General features: G+C 50.4%; 1 protein-coding gene across 6 annotated transcripts in view; it reads right to left on the bottom strand.

Annotated features, from left to right (window-relative positions):
- SLC5A6 (solute carrier family 5 member 6) overlaps window positions 1-19,942 on the bottom strand; it is a 32,339-nt gene extending 12,397 nt beyond the window's left edge. Inside the window, exons 1-17 of one of the 6 annotated variants that reach the window (XM_033425120.2) lie at window positions 19,816-19,942; window positions 19,337-19,403; window positions 15,083-15,627; window positions 14,691-14,756; window positions 14,312-14,363; window positions 13,885-13,952; window positions 13,399-13,553; window positions 12,883-13,023; window positions 12,558-12,687; window positions 11,953-12,041; window positions 11,429-11,541; window positions 11,019-11,086; window positions 10,523-10,609; window positions 10,193-10,374; window positions 9,874-9,977; window positions 9,509-9,627; window positions 4,896-9,116 (exon numbers count right to left, since the gene is read on the bottom strand). In XM_033425120.2, coding sequence (XP_033281011.1) covers window positions 8,964-9,116; window positions 9,509-9,627; window positions 9,874-9,977; window positions 10,193-10,374; window positions 10,523-10,609; window positions 11,019-11,086; window positions 11,429-11,541; window positions 11,953-12,041; window positions 12,558-12,687; window positions 12,883-13,023; window positions 13,399-13,553; window positions 13,885-13,952; window positions 14,312-14,363; window positions 14,691-14,756; window positions 15,083-15,475 — 1,920 coding nt within the window. In that variant the 5' untranslated portion in view covers window positions 15,476-15,627; window positions 19,337-19,403; window positions 19,816-19,942 and the 3' untranslated portion in view covers window positions 4,896-8,963. Of the gene's footprint in view, window positions 1-4,895; window positions 9,117-9,508; window positions 9,628-9,873; window positions 9,978-10,192; window positions 10,375-10,522; window positions 10,610-11,018; window positions 11,087-11,428; window positions 11,542-11,952; window positions 12,042-12,557; window positions 12,688-12,882; window positions 13,024-13,398; window positions 13,554-13,884; window positions 13,953-14,311; window positions 14,364-14,690; window positions 14,757-15,082; window positions 15,628-19,336; window positions 19,404-19,576; window positions 19,734-19,815 lie in introns of those variants that run through there. The other 5 variants (XM_033425119.2, XM_033425121.2, XM_033425122.2 and 2 more) reach the window with 5 other exon arrangements.
- Window positions 19,943-19,954: the final 12 nt, after the last annotated feature.

Here is a 19,954-nt window from a genome sequence, read left to right as displayed (position 1 = left end):
CAACCTCAGAAAACTTAGGTGTTTATCAGACATGATCCCAGTAAGTATCTTCAGGCAAGCCATTGGATTTTTGTCTCCCAGAAGGGACACTTTAAAAAGGTTGTCACACTGTTTCCAGTCTGACAGCCGGAATTTCTGAGCTGCCTGGGCTGTAGGCCAGAGTTCACAGGGGTCTGACAAACCAATGGTTTTACACAGGGCTGGGGGAGCCGGGCAGCTGCTAACAGTGTTAAGCTGGTGACTTGCAGAGGAGTTGGGGGCCCATGTTTGTCTTTGAGCAGCCTCCCAGTAGTCACTATAATCAGGACCCAGAAATGCCTTTTCATTACTGACATCATAATCATCCCCTTACATAAAAGCATAAAAATCGTGTTGAATGGGCACTGACACCCATGGGAAACATTCCTGTTCACTCTCATCATTTCTATGGCACCTTGATCTTCAATCCCAAGTGGTCTTTGAAAAGGCAGTGATACTCAAGTCTTCCACACAGAAAACTCCAGGGTCTCAGGAAGCATCTGGGCTGGTGTTTCCTTTTCTTTAGATGCACAGCAAAGCTGGTGGTGGCTTTTCAAACTTTGGCTCACACAAATGTAAATTACATGTGGTAACATGCCCTACACACATATTATTTTTAACAAATCTGTCACTCTTCATCTGACCATGCCAGCTGACCCTGAAATTTTGGATTTTGTTCTGTAATATTATAAAACTATGATCTTGGATCTCCCCCTGCCCAACCCACTCCCCCAACCCTCCAACACACACACACACACACGCACATGCACACGCACACGCACATACACGAAAACCCTGGGCTGCATAAACCAGGACTTTCTTTTTATTGATGGTACATGACAAGGTAGATCTCCCTGAGCCCCTCCCCTCCTTCAGGGAGTCTGGGATGGAAACTGTGGCATGAACAGGAGATTCACATTGTGTTGGGGGATAGGACTGGGGCAAGGACTCCCCAGCAGCTGAGACCCTCTCTCTCCCTCTTGTTCTCTCTCCACTGGTGGTCCAGGAGACTTTCACTCCTTGGATGCCATGTGGACCATAAGGTCGATCACCCTGTTGCTATAGGCAAATTCATTGTCATACCAGGAAATGAACTTGACAAAGCAGTCATTGAGGGCAATGCCAGCCCCAGCATTGAAAGTGGCTGTTGGGAATTCCCTGGCGGTCTAGTGGTTAGGACTCCTCGCTTCCACTACAGGCGGCCCAGGTTCAATCCCTGATTGGGGAACTAAGACCCCACAAACCACAGGGCGTGGCCAAAAAAGAAAAAAAGAAAAAAAAAAGTGGGTGTAACTGTTAAAGTCCAGGAGAAAACCTGGTCTTCAGCACAACCAATGGGTCACAATGACCCAATACTCCCTTTGTGTGTGCAGATCTGGATTGTGTAAACTGTTTCAAAAACTTATATAGGGGCTTCCCTGGTGGCGCAGTGGTTGAGAGTCCGCCTGCCGATGCAGAGGACACGGGTTCGTGCCCCGGTCCGGGAGGATCCCACATGCCGCGGAGCGGCTGGGCCCGTGAGCCATGGCCGCTGAGCCTGCGCGTCCAGAGCCTGTGCTCCGCAACGGGAGAGGCCACAACAGTGAGAGGCCCGCGTACTGCAAAAAACCAAAAAACAAAAAACTTATATAATTGTGCTTAGACCTCTAACGGGTGGAGCAGCCCTTAGAGCTTTCTGAAAGACCATCTCCCAGGTTATAATCCTCACACTGGCTTGAATAAAATTCTTCCATTTCTTTCTTAGATCAACTATTGATTACTTTTTTTGGTTGACATTAGCATGGCATAGTGGGCAGGATATCAGTGATACCCACCAGTGGACACCTAGAATCTACACCGAACTGGCACTCAGTACCAGCACAGGCCCATTGAGCCCCACTAGCCTCTCAGTACTCCTCAGGTGTTCTGGTGAATTCTCCTCATATCTGGATCTCATTGTTTTTAAGTGATCATCCTAAAAATGTTATTCAAGCTGTTTTTACTTAAGACTTGGAGTCTTAAGGGGTACCAGTACATGTCCTAAGTAGGGACCTAGGGGAATCTGGGCCATAGGCTTAGGAAATATACAGGTGGCTGGGTTTTTGTTAAATTTGGCTTAAGTTGAAAAAAAAAGGTCAGTGTATGATCTGAACAAACCATTTGCTAGTGAAATGAGAGACAATTATTCATCTCCTAAGAACAAGGGACATTTGCTTCTCTGGCCACAAGGGGTCCTCAGGTGACTGAGAACCCAGCAGAAGTATCTGAGGATCAATCCTCGTGACTGCGGTGGCCCTTCAGAGGAGCCCCACTACAACCGTTAAGTAAATACTGGTACATCAGTCCTTTGATATCCTTGAGGTGACCACCCAATTCTTTGAGGAATTAAAACCAGCTATTTTAATTCCTCAGTCAGCTGACAGCCCTGACTATAAGATCTCTCCCTATTCCCCAAGGAGGAGTGCACAGTTCTTGAGGCGCTAGCCTGCTATGTTAAGCCACCCTTTCTTTCTCTTCCAAAACCATGTCTCCGTATCTCATTTCAGCATCAGTGTACAGGGAGCCAATATTTTGGCATCAGTATTGTCAAAATTAGTTTGTAAAAGATCTGTATATAATCGACCTAAAGGAAATTAGGTGCTTATATAAATACTCTGAAACATAAATGAAACTAACCCAAATGAATTTCAGGATCACATGATTTAGGATTAATTTTTAATGAATGAAAACAAGTTTAAGTTTGTTGGTTTAATTAATACAGACATGTCTTTAGAGTCATCAACATTAAGTATAATACTTTTATTGTACCTAAGTTTACTAGAAGTCAAATAAGATCTTATTATTCCTGTTACAAAATTTGTCTGCAAGAAAAATAACTTGATATGATGAAATTTTTAAGTTAAATGTAAGTGAGATAAGAGGTTTTTAGGTGAACTCCTTAGGAATAATTATGTTTTACTGTGTTTCTACTCAAAAATAGTTTCCACTGAACTGGGTAAGAAATTAGAGAATTTTAATGGAAAACCTGATGGCTTCATAAAACTGTCAACAGAAGATTAAGATCAAGAATTAGTCACATAGGACTGAGTGAACTGATGGATATGGTTGTAATTTGGCAAGGGGAGGGGTGCCTGAAATATCGCTGGTTTTTAATCTGTGTTTTCCAGATATAAAGAAACCCTTCCCCTCAAGCTAAGTATGACTTACAGAAATTTAATGAATTATAACTTTGTAAGTAGAATTGAAACATTTATCTTTTCTCTACCTGCTCCTTCCAGAAACTAGAAATTCTTAGGTTCCCAAAAGCCTTATCAGGTGAATATGAAGACCACCTCCTGCTGGTTACAGGATATTTCAAGATATTTCGGGACCTTGAGAAGAGAGGAATCCACCCACATCTATAGATATCTCTGGCAGAATCTGATGGCAAGCCCTTGATGTGGCTTTCCTAGCCTTGAGAGGCCTTTTGTTGTTGGTGGTGGTGGTTTTTTTTGCGGTACACGGGCCTCTCACTGTTGTGGCCTTTCCTGTTGCGGAGCACAGGCTCCGGACGCGCAGGCTCAGCGGCCATGGCTCACGGGCCCGCCCGCTCCACGGCATGTGGGATCTTCCCAGACCGGGGCACGAACCCGTGTCCTCTGCATCGGCAGGCGGACTCTCAACCACTGCGCTACCGGGGAAGCCCCATGCTGTTCCCTTTTAAGTATATCTTTTATAATAGCGAAAGCTGGATTTCTTTCCTTATTGCCAAATGTATAAATCTATGACTTTGTTTTCCTTCCATATATTCATAAATATTGAGATGAGTGATACTTTTGGACTTATTTTTACCACGTTATTTAGCATTTTTATTTAGAAAAATCCCCTCCCCCCCTCCACCTATGCTTGGAATAATCAGGGTTTTTTTGTTCCATTTGATTTTTTGCTTTAATGGTATGGGAGTGATATATCATATTTCTTTTATTCTATTAGTTATCTTTAAATGTATAACTCATACTTTAATTTTTCTATTATCCAGTGTTGGTCTACATCCTGTTCTCTAAAAAACAGAAAAGAGAATCTTAGTTCAATTAGCTCAGAGAATCTTAGCTCTTGGATTTTAGTTCCAGATTATATTAATTGTTTGAAAAATAATCCCTGCTTATTTAGATGTAACAATAAATGTTATTGGTTAATTTGGTCATCATTCTCTCTAACAGTTGACGTCTGTTGAATTTATGTTCCCTTGTATATCTGAAAATGTCTTTATTTCATGCTCCATTTGTATTATGTTTTGATTAAGTGTAAAATTCTGGGTTGGTAAACATGTTTCTCGGACAATAAATCCAAAGAGTTTATTGCTCGGGAGCTAGAACCTCTGCCAATGGCTTAGTGAACACACAGGAATGGTTGGAAGGATTATTCTCTAACTGGCAAAAATAGTTAAATGGACCAAAGACCCCACCCACCCACCACCACCAGCCCTGCCATGAAGTCATCTGTTTTCTGCTTTGTCAGATGACGGGGAGCCAAGGCTGGCTGTTGGGACTGGAGGGTGATAGCCCTTTTGCTTCTCACAGGAAGGGGAACAGCCAGAAATGGCTTCTCAGAGGACATGACCGCTTTAGGAAAATAGAAAATGCATGGTGGCCTTGGAATTCTGGGACCATTGGTGGTGGGAAGTGGGAAAGAAACCCATTCCCTGTCTGAAAGCTGGGAAGGAAGCCTAGCACTACAGTGTTTTTAGCGGATTGCAACACATCAGTAGATCATACATGAGGTTGTGTATTTCCTACTAACAAGAACATTATCCTACATAACCACAACAGAAGCATCAAAGTCAGGAAGTTAATGTTACTTCCATCTAATACTCAGATCCTATTTAATTTTCAGCTATGGTCCCAATAATTACAAGCCAGTTATTTTATAGAATGTCTCTCAATTTTATTTTGTCTGATGTTTTCTTATGATTAGATTCAGGTTATACATTTCTGACAAGAGAATCACAGAAGTAATTACATGTTCTTCCCTTTGCATCTTATCAGGTGATGCATGACTGATTTATCCCATTACAGATGATGTTTATTTTGATCACTTAAGATGGTGTCTGCCAGGCTTCTCCACTACAGTTGTTTTTCCCTTGTAATTAAGTATTTTGTGCAGAGAGAAGTATTTGAAACTATATAAATATACCATACCTTATCTAATTTCCAACTTACTACTTTTATCAGTATGAATTCATGATTTCCTTTTTTCATTCAATAGCTTATAATCCATTACTATTATTTTAATGCTCAGAATGTTCCAGATTTGGCTAGTGAGAGTCCCTTCAAGCTAACTTCTGTGTCCTTTGATATGATCTTATCTTTCCTTGATAAGTTCTTTGCTTTCTGGTACAAGATGTTCCAGGCCTATCTTGTACTTTGGTCCCAGCCCTAGAATCAACTATTTCTCCAAGAAGCCTTGGGTTTTTGTTGTTGTTTTAGTGGAAAGTGGTATTTAGAATCCAAGATCTAGGCACAAAACACTTATTGCTATCACACTTCTGCTCCCAAACCCTCAGTGGACAGAGCTACTTCCCTCCCTGTTTATTTCTATATTTACGTAGATCTGTTGAAAACCATGAACACATGCGAATATCCCTTTCTCCGATCCACCACCACAGAGTTCATTCTTGCTTTCTCCCTTTCCATGCATGTAACACCCTTCTCCACTAGTGAGAAACGTGGCTCAGGTTATTCCTAATATACTTATTTGATTAATCTCTCAGCATGCAGTCAAAGCCCCAACACTCTCGCATATATGCCCTCCTCATCCTACTCTGGCTCTGAGACTGTAATGGGCTGGCCCCTGTGTGGACGTCTTCATCTCCCCACCACTGGCTGCCTCTATGGCAAGTGACCCCCTCACCCTACTTGGACTGCCACCTGATGACAGATCTTCCTCCTGTATAGATGCCCTCCTCACTGCACTCGCACTCTAACAGCCCAGGGTGAGCTGCTTGCATGTGTTGCTCGCACCTGTAGATGCCTTCTTCATTCTTTTTTTTTTGGCCGCACAGCATGTAGGATCTTAGTTCCCCGACTAGGGATCGAACCCGCATCCCCTGCCTTGGAAGCACGGAATCTAAACCTCTGGACTGCCAGGGAAGTCCCGCCGCCTTCACACACACACACACTGGCTCGGACAAGCCATGCTGAGCCACCTACCTTGTGGATGCACTCCTCATGCTGACACCCCACGTCAAGCTGCCCCCCCCTTAGGCTCCCACCTCACTCACTCCAGCTGACAACCCGCACGTCTTTTCTCCTGTGAGGGCTCCTTTCTCTTTCTCCAACCCCACACCAGGCTCCCGACCCCCATGGACACTCTCCTCATCCAGCTTGGGCTCTGGCATTCAAGCTGGGCCACTCCTGTGCATGGCCTCCCTCCTTTCACTTGTGCTCTGACACCTAGCCCCCAGCATGAGTGCCTACCTTGCTCTGCTCCACATAATGGCTTAAGGACTGAATTATTCAAGGAGGGAAGGAAAAAGGAGAGCTCCAGAAATATTAGCTATACCCACAGACACTTTTTCATGAAATGTTTTAGTAACACAACGCAATATATCAGTATACTGGGTCATGCTGTGAAATACATTCTTACTGTGGGTCTCAAGAAAGGTTTGAAGGCCACTGACTTAGAAAGATTCTAGAACGATGGTACAGTAGCACCCCATTTAGTACATCGTTGTTCTCTGGACTGCTATCTCAGGAGAGACCCTGTCACCTGTGTGAGCACCCTATCAAAAAGGACACTGCTTCCAGGCAAGAGATGTGACTTTGGTGGGCTAATGGGAGTCACAGACCCGGGTTCTAGCTCTGCTTCAACCCTTCACTAGGCAAGCAATCCAGTTACCTTATACATTAAATATGCAGATGATATGGAACGTACTTCTCTCCCGAAGTATAAAATTAGGTAGCACATGAAAAGTGCTTTGAAAACTACAATTATTATCACAATAACTGGCATTTAAGGAATGCATCAGTCCTTTACACACAATATAATTTTGAATCTTTAACTGTGACATTCACACCTAATAGATGAAGTAACTGAAGTCAGTATTTGAACCCAGGTCTGTCCATTGGACTCCACCCTCAATCATTAAATGGTACTTTTAAAACTCTGCATGAAGATAAAAGTTACTGCGTTAGAGACAAAGGAACATCTATGTTCTGTTACAGAGTTTGACTTATATGGAGAATGAATGTTTTTTACCATTCCCCTTAAATATAATTCTTGTAAGTTCTGAGTCCTGTAGGGTCTCCCCTTTTTCTATGTAAATATAGCCAAAATGCAAGAATTTGAGACAAAAAGGGGCAACTCAAAGGCCAACGGTGGCACCTGGTGCAGAGTCCCTGGGTGGCACAGTCATTTCCTTAGCTCTAAGATGGCAGCCAAGGTAAGGCCCTTGAATGAAGTGGGTGATGGATAAATATGTTGAAGAATGAATAAATGAGAGCCCGGCTAGGTCTACAACTCTAGCAGCTGGCTGGGGTGGGGATGTGGGCTGAGCAGTGGCCCTCAGCCCCAAGGTGGGGGGCTGTCAAGAGGAGGGCAGACCTCAGGGCAGAGTCAACCTGGCATTTTCTGGGACTGGCCATGGATGTGTGTGGGACTAAGTCTCTGCTGAGGGGCCTGGAGAGCTTTCCCAGAGCTGCTTCTGGGCAGTTGGATGGGGCCAAGCAGAGCTAGAGACCAGGTGTGGGTGGACATGAGCAAAGTGTTCTTCACAAGACCATTAAAATCCACCTCGAATGTTCTATTTTTAAAAGCCAAACAGCAGCATTCTTCCTCCTGCCCCAAAGGGAACATTCCCAGAGCAGCAGTGACTGTACTGGTCGAGGACATGGTGGGTGGGACAGGGAACAGACTGAGCCACAGGGGAAGAGAAGCAGCAGAGGGAAAGTGTGCATCTTCCACCCCATAAGCACAATGCTACCCCCTGTAGACACATCAGCCACAGAGACCAGAAACCTCACCAAGCCATCACTGGTCCCCTGTGCCTCTCTCCTCAGCAGAGGAAGACCTGTGCATGGGAAGAGGGGCTCTTTATCTTTGTCAGGGATAGCACTAAGGTGGACAAGAGCAGGTGCAGACAGTACAGAAGCCCAAATTCTAGCCCAATAGCAGTTTTTACTCCCTAGGAACAAAGAAATGTGGGGAAGAAACTCCAAAAGGAAACAGCATGAATGACCAAATGCCACTAGGGTGGCGTGGCTCAGGAGTCAGGCGGATGGCACGCTCCACAGTGGACCTGGTCATGCCCTAGTTTCTTAAATTAACACTTTCCCCATCTCCAAGTACCCATTACAGAGGTGGAGGGTGGGGCAGCGAGGAAAAGGGAAAGCTTCCCTACTCTACACAAGGGAGATGAATATACCTGTATGCTCCGAGACACCTCTCAGGGACACCAAAACCTCCCTCTCAAGAATGGAGGTAGACAGATAATGAGAGGGGCCTGGGTATCACAGACAACCTGAAAGTAGTGCCACAGGGGCCCTCTGTGGCTGACAGAACGTGTGCTCCAAGGGGACTGCGAGGGAAGCAACAGCTGGCCGACGCAGCTGAGTTTTACGGGGAGATGGTCAATCTTGACAAAGTGGGTCCAGCACTGCTATTTCTATTCACTTCAAAGGAGCCTGATGATGCGGAATTAGAAGCCATTATCCTTTTGTCAGAGGATTCACCTCTATCCCTTTCTCTGGCAAAATCCTACCCTCTGCAAGCCTGGTTCTCTAGAGAACAGACTGGCAAGGAACAAGGAAAAACCCTGTCCTACTCTCACACCTCCCGTGACATGACAGCTTCTACTGCAGCACAAACTCCCAAGAACAAGGCCCTGTGGTGCGGGCGAGGTCATCCAGTCCTTGACCACCCCTGAGGATCACCAAGGAACTCATTCCTGTGTCACAGGGTGGTCTCTGGGGCTGGGTCCCGAGTCCAGATCACAGTGAGGTCTCCTGAACGATGAAGGTGGGGCTGATCCCCTGGTGGGCTGGGCCTTCCTCAGGCACATCCACGGCCTCCTTGTCTCTGCTGCCCCTCAGCATCCCGTTGCTCACCTTCTCCGGAAACACAGCCGTGTCCACAGAGAGATCCTGGGGAACACAGAGCAAAGGGAGTGGGTGGGGTGAACGTGAGGCAAAGGGAGGTGAAGGAACCTCCCCTTTCTCTTGCAGGAAAGGTGACCCTGCTTTGATCCTGGCTAGAAAGGAGGCCAACGAGGAGCAGGCCCGGGGATGAGCACGGGGCTGGGAGGACGGAGACGAAAGGCCAGCAGCTGCGGCCTCTCGGGGCCGAGACCCTTCTGCCCACCAAGCCCCCGCTCCCCTGTGGGAAGGAGCCAGGCAGCTGCTGCGGGACAGTCCAGCTCAGGCCGATCAGCAGAGAAAGGGGGGCTGGGAGGAGAAAGAAAAGGGAGGCACAGGAACTCAGGAGGCCCGGCAGTAGCCTGAGAGGGAAGGGAGGGGCGATCTGACAACAGACGTACTACCTGGCTGTGGGTTCTGCAGTGAAGTCGCTTCTGACAGGACATGGGCAGGAGGGCAACGAGTTTCGGCAACACTGGGTAAATGGTCCGAGGGTTCAGGGTCCGGCCCCGCATTCCGCCTGAAGACAAAGCGCTCCTGAGGCTCCTACTGTGTAACCAGGTCACTCCCGCAGCCCCCTGCTCACCCCCTTCTCTCAGGACTCTAAACCCCCAGTCCCCGCCCACCTCCTTGAGCTCCACCAAGAAGCGTGACTGTTCCAGGCACCCAGGAGCCCAGGATTCCCTGAGCTCCAGATTCCAGACCCCTGAGTGCCCTCCCTCAGCTGGTCCTTGTTTCCCTGTGCCCCCATGCCACAGCCCCTCACCACTGAGCAGACTGACAGCCAGGCCCACCACAATGACCGTGGTGGAGTTGTGAGCGCTGTACCATAAATACGACAGGGAATAGAGCCGCTGTAGCCCTGTGGGTCTGGGGAGAGCAGAGGGTGAGGACAATTAGCAATTCAGTGACAGGCATTCCACAGGCACCTGGCTCCACCCTCCTACACGGTCCTAGAATCCTGGGACCCAACACCCGACAGCTGGCCCAAGTCCTCTGGTGGCCATCCCTTAGCAAGGCCCCTGGAAAACCCCTCAGAAATGAGCTGTTCTCCGCAAGGAGAAAGAGAGTGAGCTCTGACTCACTTGGAGATAGTAGTCGAGGGCATCAGTGTGGCCATGGTGACAGCAGTCAGATTGCTGGGCAGGGAAAAGCTGGACCCATTAGAGGGAGTGGGCACTCTGCCAGAGCCCAGGCTGCTCACTGTGCTCCCAATGCCGATCCAGAAGGCCATGATCAGTCCAGCCAACAGGCCCACGATGGCACCCTGCCCAGAGAAACGGCACATTCTCTTGTCTCAATGCCAGCCCCACCAAACCTTCGCGTAAGTTCCCAGCAGTCACGGCGAGAGCCCTGCCAAGTCGTTCCCCAGGTCCACCCTCGCACATGACCGTGGAGCCAGATGGGTCACTCACAGGAGGATTGGCACAAGGAAAGAACATCCCAAGGCAGAAGAGTCCGAGCAGCGGGCCCCCAACCATACCGAAGATGCTGATTGCTGCCTGCGGAGGACAGGGTTGAGACAAAGCAAAGAACACTCAGGCTCAGAGATCCCCAGTCTCACCAGCGTGGCACCGCTACCACCACTGCCTCTGAGCCCTACCTGTCAGATCTGTCCATCTGTTCTACCTGGAATCATCAGAACGCAGGATTCCAGAGGGCAGAAATGGTTAAGGGAATGTGCTCGGGGTTCTCCTGAGGCCGATCCTTAGATATCTCTCAGCCAACAATGACCCTGGGGCTTCTGGCTACTTGAGACTCTGTTCACAGCTAAAGGAAGCTCATCAAAGGGGAATCTCTGACACCTGCCCCTATGTCATTCCTTTCACAATAGCTGTCTTCTTCAATTTCTGGTTTCAATCAGCTCCTTTTCTCCCTTAAAAATTGCTTCCTTCCCTCCATAGTCATTACCTGCAGCACAGGTCCCATCTGGGAGGAAATATAGGCCATTCCCAGACAAAGCAGCCCGTAGCCAAAGGCTGGGGAAAAAGAAAGGAGGAAACAAGCAGATGTGAGTTAACACAATAAAACAGGGAAAAGCAGAGCAAAGCTCCTTCCCCAGCCCAACTACTACCTCTGTGTCCCTGGAAACAGGGCACATTACCTCAGGCCCCACCTCCAGGTCTCTCCCACCCCGTCCTCACTCTTATGTGACTCAGAGACCTCCCCAGGAAATTCCCTGACATGTAAACAAGGTTGGTGCTTCATTGGGCAAGTGCTGAGCCCAGGCTAAAACTGGTGCTTCAAAGCAGATGGACAACAGTTCTTAGGGTGTGTCTTAGAAAGAACAAGGCTGAAGAGATGAGGAAGCATAATCCCACCGATGATTCTGGAAAGCATGGTGGCCCGGACTTCAGAGAAATGAGGGAACCAGGGTCGAATCAAGTCTTCCATTGTAACAGTTGCCAGTGAATTAAAAGCAGAGGATATGGTGCTGAAAGAAGAAAGAGAAAGACAAGTCCAGAAGCTGAGAAACGCAAAACAAAGGACCCCACTGAGGGACTAGCACCCTGAAGGCAGGCAAGGACGTGTGCAGCCCAAACACCATCCTGACAGTTGGCAGAAGAGGAAGAGGCCTGGGAGGCAGGGACACCTGGCCTTCTCTGAGTGGGGTACAGGTTTGGTTCAAGTAGATCAATTCCTGGTATCATAAAAGAATCCTTCACCAAAAAGGGGACTCTCCCAGGAGAGGATACACTCTGTCCCACACAGATGAGCTGCCCCTTGTCATTCACACATGAACAAACACAATGAGAGACTCAGAGGGACCCCCGCTCCACCCATCACCTTGTACCAAGGAGGGGCCAGCTGTGTCTAGCCTGATGGAAAAGGTCAAAGAGTGTACCTTAGGGAGCCACTGAAGAGGCAGGCAACAAAGAGCCCAGGCAGGCCTGGCAGGCCTCTCAGGAGATCCATCACAAAGTACAGGACGAACTGCAGGCGGAGCAGAAATGCACAGCTCTCCTCAGAGAAGCCCATCCCCAGGGCACACCGCCCTTCCCCTGCTTATGTCAGGCAGCGTCTGGAGACTGCGTGCTTTAGGAAGGGGGGGCCAGGCACTGAGGGCAAGCCCACAGTAAGTGGTGAGAAAGCAGGCTCTGGAGAGAGAAGGACACAGCCCACAGCCCAGCTCTGCCCCAGTGAGTGGTGTGGCTTGAGCATGCTGGCCGCCCCGCTGTGCGTCCTTTTCTCCTCTGTAAAATGAGGCTGTCGGGAGGCTCCCACAGAGCAGGTGGTGCAGAGCGGTGAGTCAGTGAAGGTAGGTCCCCGCCTCAGTAGGGTGGGCACTGTGATTAGCTGGGGGCTGGGATCCTCACATGCTGGATTGCAGATTTCCAGAACAAGAAGGACCTTCCATCCATTTCCCACCCAGGGTGGGAGTCCCTCCTGCAGCCACCCAGACACTCCCCTTGGGGGGGTCCAGGAAAGGGGTCAGGGAGGCCTTCTCACCTGGTCAGGGGCTGCTTGAGTCTGCTGGGTGCTCATGGGATACTCCTGGTAGTAGGCGAACATGACCAGGCCAATGAGGCAGCCCATGCAGAGGACCACCTGCTGGCAAGGGAAGACGGCGTAGCAGGAGCTGCAAAAGAGGCCAGTGCCAAGCAGGGAGACGGTGCTAGCAGGCACGTCCCCAAGCCCCAGAAAGCAACTCCACGTCCTGCCCAATGGGTGCGCATGCGCTACAGCATCCTGTCCCATCCCAACTGCCTCAGTGGAGCCGGGGCCCACACTTCCCCCAGCCTGTGCTCCCCGGTCTTCCTGGCCCTGCACTCACAGCACTGCAGCCTTCTCCGTGCGGGAACTGAGGTAGCGCTGCACCTGAGCCTGGTTCACTCCATACAAGGAGAGCATCATGAAGACACCCCCGAAGGCCAGCGTCCAGAAAGTGTGCCGCACAAAAGGGTCCGGATCCAGCCTGCCAGAGACACCAACATGTCACTGTTGCCCCAGAGACTCAGCCTTCCCCGCCCTCCTACAACAGGGGGCAGGGCAGAGAGATGGCTGCCAGGGCGAAGCTGGACTCAAGACAGGGCAGCAGGTTGGGTGGGGAGGGGGTGGCTCCATCCCTCCAACCATAGCCTCATCCCAGGTGCTAAAAACATCCTGACACTCAACCACCGGCCAGAACGCTGTGCTCACCCATCTCCACAGTGCCAGCCTCCCACTGGCCTCAGTGCTGCACTTCAACTTCCACAGCTTGCCCTCTGCTTACTACAGCCCTAAGCGCAGGCTCTAGATGGGCTCAGCTGTCAGGCACTATAGACCCCAGCCGGGGAAGGGGTGTACTTACTCGATTCCAGAGATAAGGCCATGCTGGGAAGCCACATCCCACACGTGCCCCAAACCGCCCACCTTGGCCGACCCCACAATGATAACCACCAGCTGCCCTAGGAACATCACCAGGGTCTGGAACACATCTGTCCAGATGACTGCCTTCAGTCCACCCTGCAGGGAAAAGACAGCACACCTGCCACAGCTGTCTACGAAGCCACACCACCAGCGAGGGCACCAGACAGCCGCCAGCGGTGTATAGCTGCTGAGATTCTGCCGACGTCACTCCCAGCCCACCCCCACCTTCATCCCCCACCCCCCACCATAAGCCCATCCCATCTCCTACATCCCATTTCACAGCACCCTAGAAGGTCATGCCCTCTCCTCACCTATATTCTTATCTCATCTACCACCCACCTATTGATCTTATGCCATCTTTTCTCTTTCCTCCCATCTCCCTCCCAATTTCACCTCTTCTCCCTCCCCTAAGACTAACTGCGCTTACCAGAGCAGTGTAGACGGTACAGACAATGCCTAGGGTCAGCACTGACAGCCAGAGATCAAAGCCAGTCACTGTAAACAGATAAAAGTCACATTCCTGTCTCCCGAGGAGGGTTTCCCAGCAGAGAAGCCAGAGAAGCCTTGGTAAGATATGAAGCATTTAGTCATTAAGGATGCTATAAATCATTTACCACAACGGAAAAAAAAAGTTTGCAAAGCTCCACCAAAAGGTGTTGATTAACCAATTCAGATGGGGCCTGGTAATGTTTGATTAGCTTTCCACCTCTAGTAGAGACCAGCCAAGGGCCCAGGCAGTGAAATAATACCCTGGTCAAGGTTGGATTCTTTTCTGCACACTCTCCTCTACCTGCCCCTCCCAAAGGTTCTTCCCAGCCTGCTGTGGCTGGGAGTCAGGGGCTGTGACTCCTCACCTGCATTGAGGGCCAGTGATGGTGCATAGAGGACAACCCCCATGTAGATTACCTGTCGGGTATGGAAAAGAGAATGTGAGGGGAAGAGGAGATGAGGGTGGGCAGAGAGAGGAGGAAAGATGGACCTCAGCTCCAATATCCCAATGGCCTCCCTTCACCTAGGCTCACCCCCCTCTCCCTTCTTCCAAAGTTTGGCTTGCTGCCACCATAGTATCTGCACCGGAACTGGAAGGAATGGGAAGCAGGATGCCTCTGGGGGCTAGCAGGAATTTCAATCTTGCTAGTCTGAGAGCAAGGAAGGCTCCAGCTGCCTCAGCAAGCCTAAGTCCAGTTCCCCCTACCATGCATCAGGCTCAATTTCTATCCTCATTCCACTTACCATCTGGAAGATGAAGGTCACGGTCCCACAAACCCGCACAGCTTTATTGAACCGGAGCTCCAGGTACTAGGTAGGAGTAGATTTTTTTTTTTTATAAAAAGGTATTTCTCTCCACTCCACCCCCAACAATTCACACAAAACTTCCCTCAAGAAACCTAGGAGCAGAGGAAATATCCAACTCGTATCCACTCTGGGCCCCACTCAGCACAGCACCCTTCTTCTCCCCCAACTCCCACCCCGCCCAACTTCAACCAGACAGAACTTATAAACACACAATGTATTCCCTGTCACTCTCATCAGGCAAAGGAGATCCAGGGGCCCAGATCCCTAGGTGCCCTGTTCCTCCTCTCCACCCCTGACTCTGGGGGTCCTATGTGCTCCTCCCTACCTACCTCGTAGGCACTGGTGAGATGCAGGCGGTAGAAGATTGGGATGAAGACATGTGCTGGGATCAGCAGCCCCAGGAAATAGGAGCAGCCCAGGAACCAATACTGTGTCCCAAATCGGTAGATCTCGGACGGCACACCCAGGATGGCCACGGCTGACTGGAAGGTGGCCAGCAAGGACAGCGCCACAGGAAAGCAGCCCATTTTGCGGTCCGCCAACAGCAACTGGCCGATGGTATGTCGCCCCCAGCCACGATAGGCATGGTAGAGCCCAATGGCAAGGGAGAGGACCAGCAGCAGGACAAAGACCACATAGTCCACCAGGGAGAAGGTGGATGTGACCATGTTGGTGTCTGAGGCTGGGGGGAGGGGAGCGGAGGTGCTCACCGCCACACTCATACCCTCTCTGTGTCTGTGACCTGCAGCCACTTGCTGCTCCTGGGCTCTGGGCTGCCCCTTGGCTGGGCAGTGGCAGGCAAGTGGCTACAATCTGACTCCCAGCCAACGTCTCACCGTCCTCCTCCACCACCAAGTGACATTGTCCGGGTGAGCTGCAAAGAAAGCGGCTCTTAGTCAGGCCTACCCTGCCTTCATGGCCACCCACCCTTGGGCCTGTGCATCCCACACCCATCAGATTTGGGCCAGCCAGCTCCGTGGCAGCCCTTGAAGGTGTGGAGATACTGATATGGGTTTGGTAGGGCAGAGAGGGGAGGGAGGAAGCAGCAGACTGAGATGGCCAGGAGACAACTACTTGGCCAAGTCCTTTTTGGGTGTGCACAGCTGTGAAACTTAAGAACCTTCTTAGGTCTCCACCCTAGCAGTGAAAGAAAAATCAACTCTAGCCCATGGTTCTTCTCAGAATTCCCTGCCCCCACCTGCAGGCACAGACCCAGTCATTACAATGTACTAAGCCAGCAGAGCCCAGCCTGGCGCCACAAGCCAGCCGGGAGGAAGAAACAGAGACGAATGACAGCATGGCCTCCTCCACTCTCCCAGCCTCAGTACCTGCACCCCCGTGACCCTCAGTGTCACCGTCCGAACAGCAGCCCTTCTCAACACTGATCACCGGGGAGGCCACCTCCACGGCAGCGCCAAATTCCATTTCAGGCAACCCCAGGCCAACCACTCTGTTCTCCCAACACTACTTAATAAGGCCGGCCACCCACCTCTCAGCTCCTCCACCTATGACACCACAGTCAGTAGGAGATCCAGGAAGAGTGGTGCCTTTCAAAAGTGAGACAGGGGCCTCCCTGGTGGCGCAGTGGTTGAGAGTCCGCCTGCCGATGCAGGGGACACGGGTTCGTGCCCCGGTCCGGGAGGATCCCACGTGCCACGGAGCGGCTGGGCCTGTGAGCCATGGCCGCTGGGCCTGCGCATCCGGAGCCTGTGCTCCACAGCGGGAGGGGCGGCGGCAGTGAGAGGCCCACGTACCGCAAAACAAAACAACAACAACAACAACAACAACAACAAAAGTGAGACGGCAACATGCTGGAGCCAGGGTTTCACAGTTACAATTACAGGGGCACTTTGGAAACAAGCAAAGCAGCCAGGGAGCTGCGGGCAAGAGAAAGTCAGGGAACGTGGTCCTTCCCTCGGGCGCAGACACCCACCTCAAGAAGCAATCCCTGCTCTGAATCAAAGCTGCCTGGAGAAGCTGTGTGTCTGCAGCTGGGCAGAGGCTGAGGATCTGGTCTGTAAGTGGCTGAGGTGAGGTGAGGAACTGGGAGTAGAGGGAAGCTCAGCAGCTATTTGTTCTGGACCCTTCAGGGAACCAATCGCTGTGGACCAAATGGCCCTATCACCCTACAGCCCCCAAACTCCAGCTCGGCCCTAGAGGCTCCAGAATGGGGAGCAGGGAGCTCACATTCAATAGCATTCTTAGATGGATTAGGCTTTCACTGTAAGTCACACTTGGCACTGTGTGCAAGGGGGAACTAGAAAAGAGTTGCTGAGAGATGGGAAAGTTGCTTTTCTAACTCCTGCACAAGAAATACTAATCCTCAAAGAATATACCTACATTATCCTCAGAACAAGGACCAAATCACAGTATGTCAAAACTTAAAGGAATCTTAAGAGATCACTATTGCAACCCCCTCATTTACCAACAAACACACTGAGGCCCATGAATTTAGATAACCTAATACGATGTTAGTTAACATTTTTTGAACACCTGTCATATAATCCAGCAGTGTGTTATGTACTTTATAAACGTTAACAATAATAAATAAGTAACCATACCTACCACTTTCAAAACACCATGTCTCAGGTTCTGTACTTTATATGACACTCTATAGTTCCCTAGGGTTATACAGCATGATATAAAACAAGGGAGAAAAAACAATGCTGTCAGTAGGTATGACAGCTAATTCACCAGGAGCCCCTCCTTCACTGCTCCCAGAACAAGGGCTGGAGCAGAGTGTTAATTGCTGTCAGTCACTCCTGAAGCAAAGATTAAATTTCAACTAATCTAGAGAGAGATGAATATAAACTATGTCTTTTGTCCTTGTCCACTAGGAGAAAGATCAGCCTAGCTGTCTTCGGCTCTCCTACACTGTGTTCTTGGACAGATGTTGCCTGGCTGGCGAGATATGACCTCATGCAAACCAGTCCTGAACTCTGAACCTCCTGGAGCCAATGGAGAGGAAATCAGAGTTGGCAACTCTTGAATCACATGTTCTACTGAGTCACAAATGTTAGTCCCCAGAACAATGTTCCCAACAGGCCACTCGGGTTGAACCTAAAGAGGCCCTGGGCCTTTGTGCATTGCAACACCTTGAGTTTTCTCACTCCTCTTTGGCAAGTTTTTATTACTGTGAAAGTGGTGACGGGAACTACCAGAGACTAAGGGGAGAAAAGATGCCTGCTGTGTGCACATAACACTGTGTAGAGGTAAAGCGTTAATGATATGGCTAGGCAGGTGGTTGGAGAAAGGAAAAAGGTCCAAGTATAGACAGGAAAACAGATGTACAGAAATGGAGACCCTCTACTGCTGGGGTAAGCTGGCAGGGTTCCTGTGGATTCTATTTGCATGAGATACAGAGAACTCTCTTGGATGGCTGAAGAGAGAGCCAGGCAAGACAGGAAAAACCTGACCCAGAAACAAAGGCTTCATTAGACATGATTCTAAGAACAGGATAGTGGCCTTCTAAAACTGCTACAGTGGGGACTTCCCTGGTGGTCCAGTGGTAAGACTCTGTGCTTCCACTGCAGGGGGCATGGGTTGGATCCCAGGTCGGGGAACTAAGATCCCACATGCCGTGTGGCGTGGCCGAACAACCACAACAGCAACACAGCAACAACCGTACACTGATCTAAACCCCATGGATTTGCAGAAGAGGGGAGCCAAAAGTAAGAGGTAACTTGTTTCACTAAAACTCTAACACACAGGGCACCAACAGCGGGCTGTGGGACTCTTTTAAAAAGTCCAAGATACACACAGACAAGAAAAAGAATCGTCCTTCACCACCCTAACTCCACTCTCACTTTGGTCACAAAGTGAATTGCTTTGACTCCTGCAAAAGGCAAAGGTGCCACTGAAGGATAAACCTTCCCAAAAAGATGCCTTCAAAATCCATCTTTGTGGACTTCCCTGGCGGCGCAGTGGTTAAGAATCCGCCTGCCAATGCAAGGGATGCGGGTTCGAGTCCTAGGCCAATAAGATCCCACGTGCCACGGAGCCACGAAGCCCGTGCACCACAACTACTGAGCCTGTGCTCTAGAGCCCACGAGCCACAACTACCGAGCCCACGCGCCACAACTACTGAAGCCCGTGTGCCTACAGCCCGTGCTCCGCAATAAGAGAAGCCACTGCAATGAGAGGCCCCTGCTCTCCGCAACTAGAGAAAGCCTGCGCGCAGCAACAAAGACCCAATGCAGCCAAAAGTAAATAAAATAAAATAAATTAATTTAAAAAAATTGCATAGCTCCCAAGGAAATTACTAAAAAAAAAAAATCTGTCTTTGTGCCTGGAATTCCTCAAGCTCTGAAAGGCTTTAGGGGCTCTCATTAAAATGCTAGTAACTACTAATGCCTTAGAAAATGTGCCAGCCCTCTGAAGGTAAATCCTTTCAGGAGATTCCAGACACCTGGGGGTAGGTGGAAGGGAAGCCAGGCTACTGAAGACGAGCTTTGGTTAGCTTTGATGAGCTTCTTCTAACCCTAACCAAAGCCTACACTCAGTCCCTCCCGGCACGGGGCTCGCTTGGCGCCCTTCGGTCAGGGCGCCGGGCCACCACGGGACAGCGCTCGTCTTTCCCTTACCTCCGTGGCCCAGCCAAGGCTAAGACGGTCCCGTGGTTCTTCCCGAAATCTGCATCGCTCCCTTTTTCTGGGAAGGCAAAGAAATGAGGAGTTAGGGAAGCATCTATCCCGCCCCTACCTCCTCGCCAGAACACAGGACGCCACGTGGTTTCAGGACTGAGCTGAAGGAGACAGGGTGCTCCGGCTCGTCCCTTCCCGACAGGGTTTGCCCTTCGCCCTTCGCTCCTCCATCACCCTTACCCTCTTTATTTCCTGGCTTCTCTCCTTCCCTCCACACGCGAGGCGGCAGGACTACTACCACCTCGTCGCCGGCACCTCCGATCTTCCCGGGCCCCCACTCTAGGGGCCGGCCCATTCCGCCCCTCACCTCTCCGCTCCTCCCCTCTCCTCCCCTCCTCGTCCCTTCCCACCCTGACGCCACTCTCCCGAGCCTCTGTGCTCCGGCCCACCCCCTGTCGGCCCGCCCCAGTCCGGCCCACCTGCCGGGTCTCCACACGTGGGTCCGGCAGCCGCCTGAGAGCCGGCCCCGCAGCGCCAAACCGGGTGACAGCGGGGTCCCGCCCCCTGCCCGCCCACGTCGCCGCGCCGCCATGTTTACTGAGGGCAAATGGATTAACC

This window comes from Orcinus orca, chromosome 13, assembly GCF_937001465.1.
Source record: "Orcinus orca chromosome 13, mOrcOrc1.1, whole genome shotgun sequence".
Lineage (NCBI taxonomy): Eukaryota > Metazoa > Chordata > Mammalia > Artiodactyla > Delphinidae > Orcinus > Orcinus orca.
The sequence above is the reverse complement of the archived record's forward strand: the minus strand, read 5'-3'. Positions and strand labels throughout refer to the sequence as shown.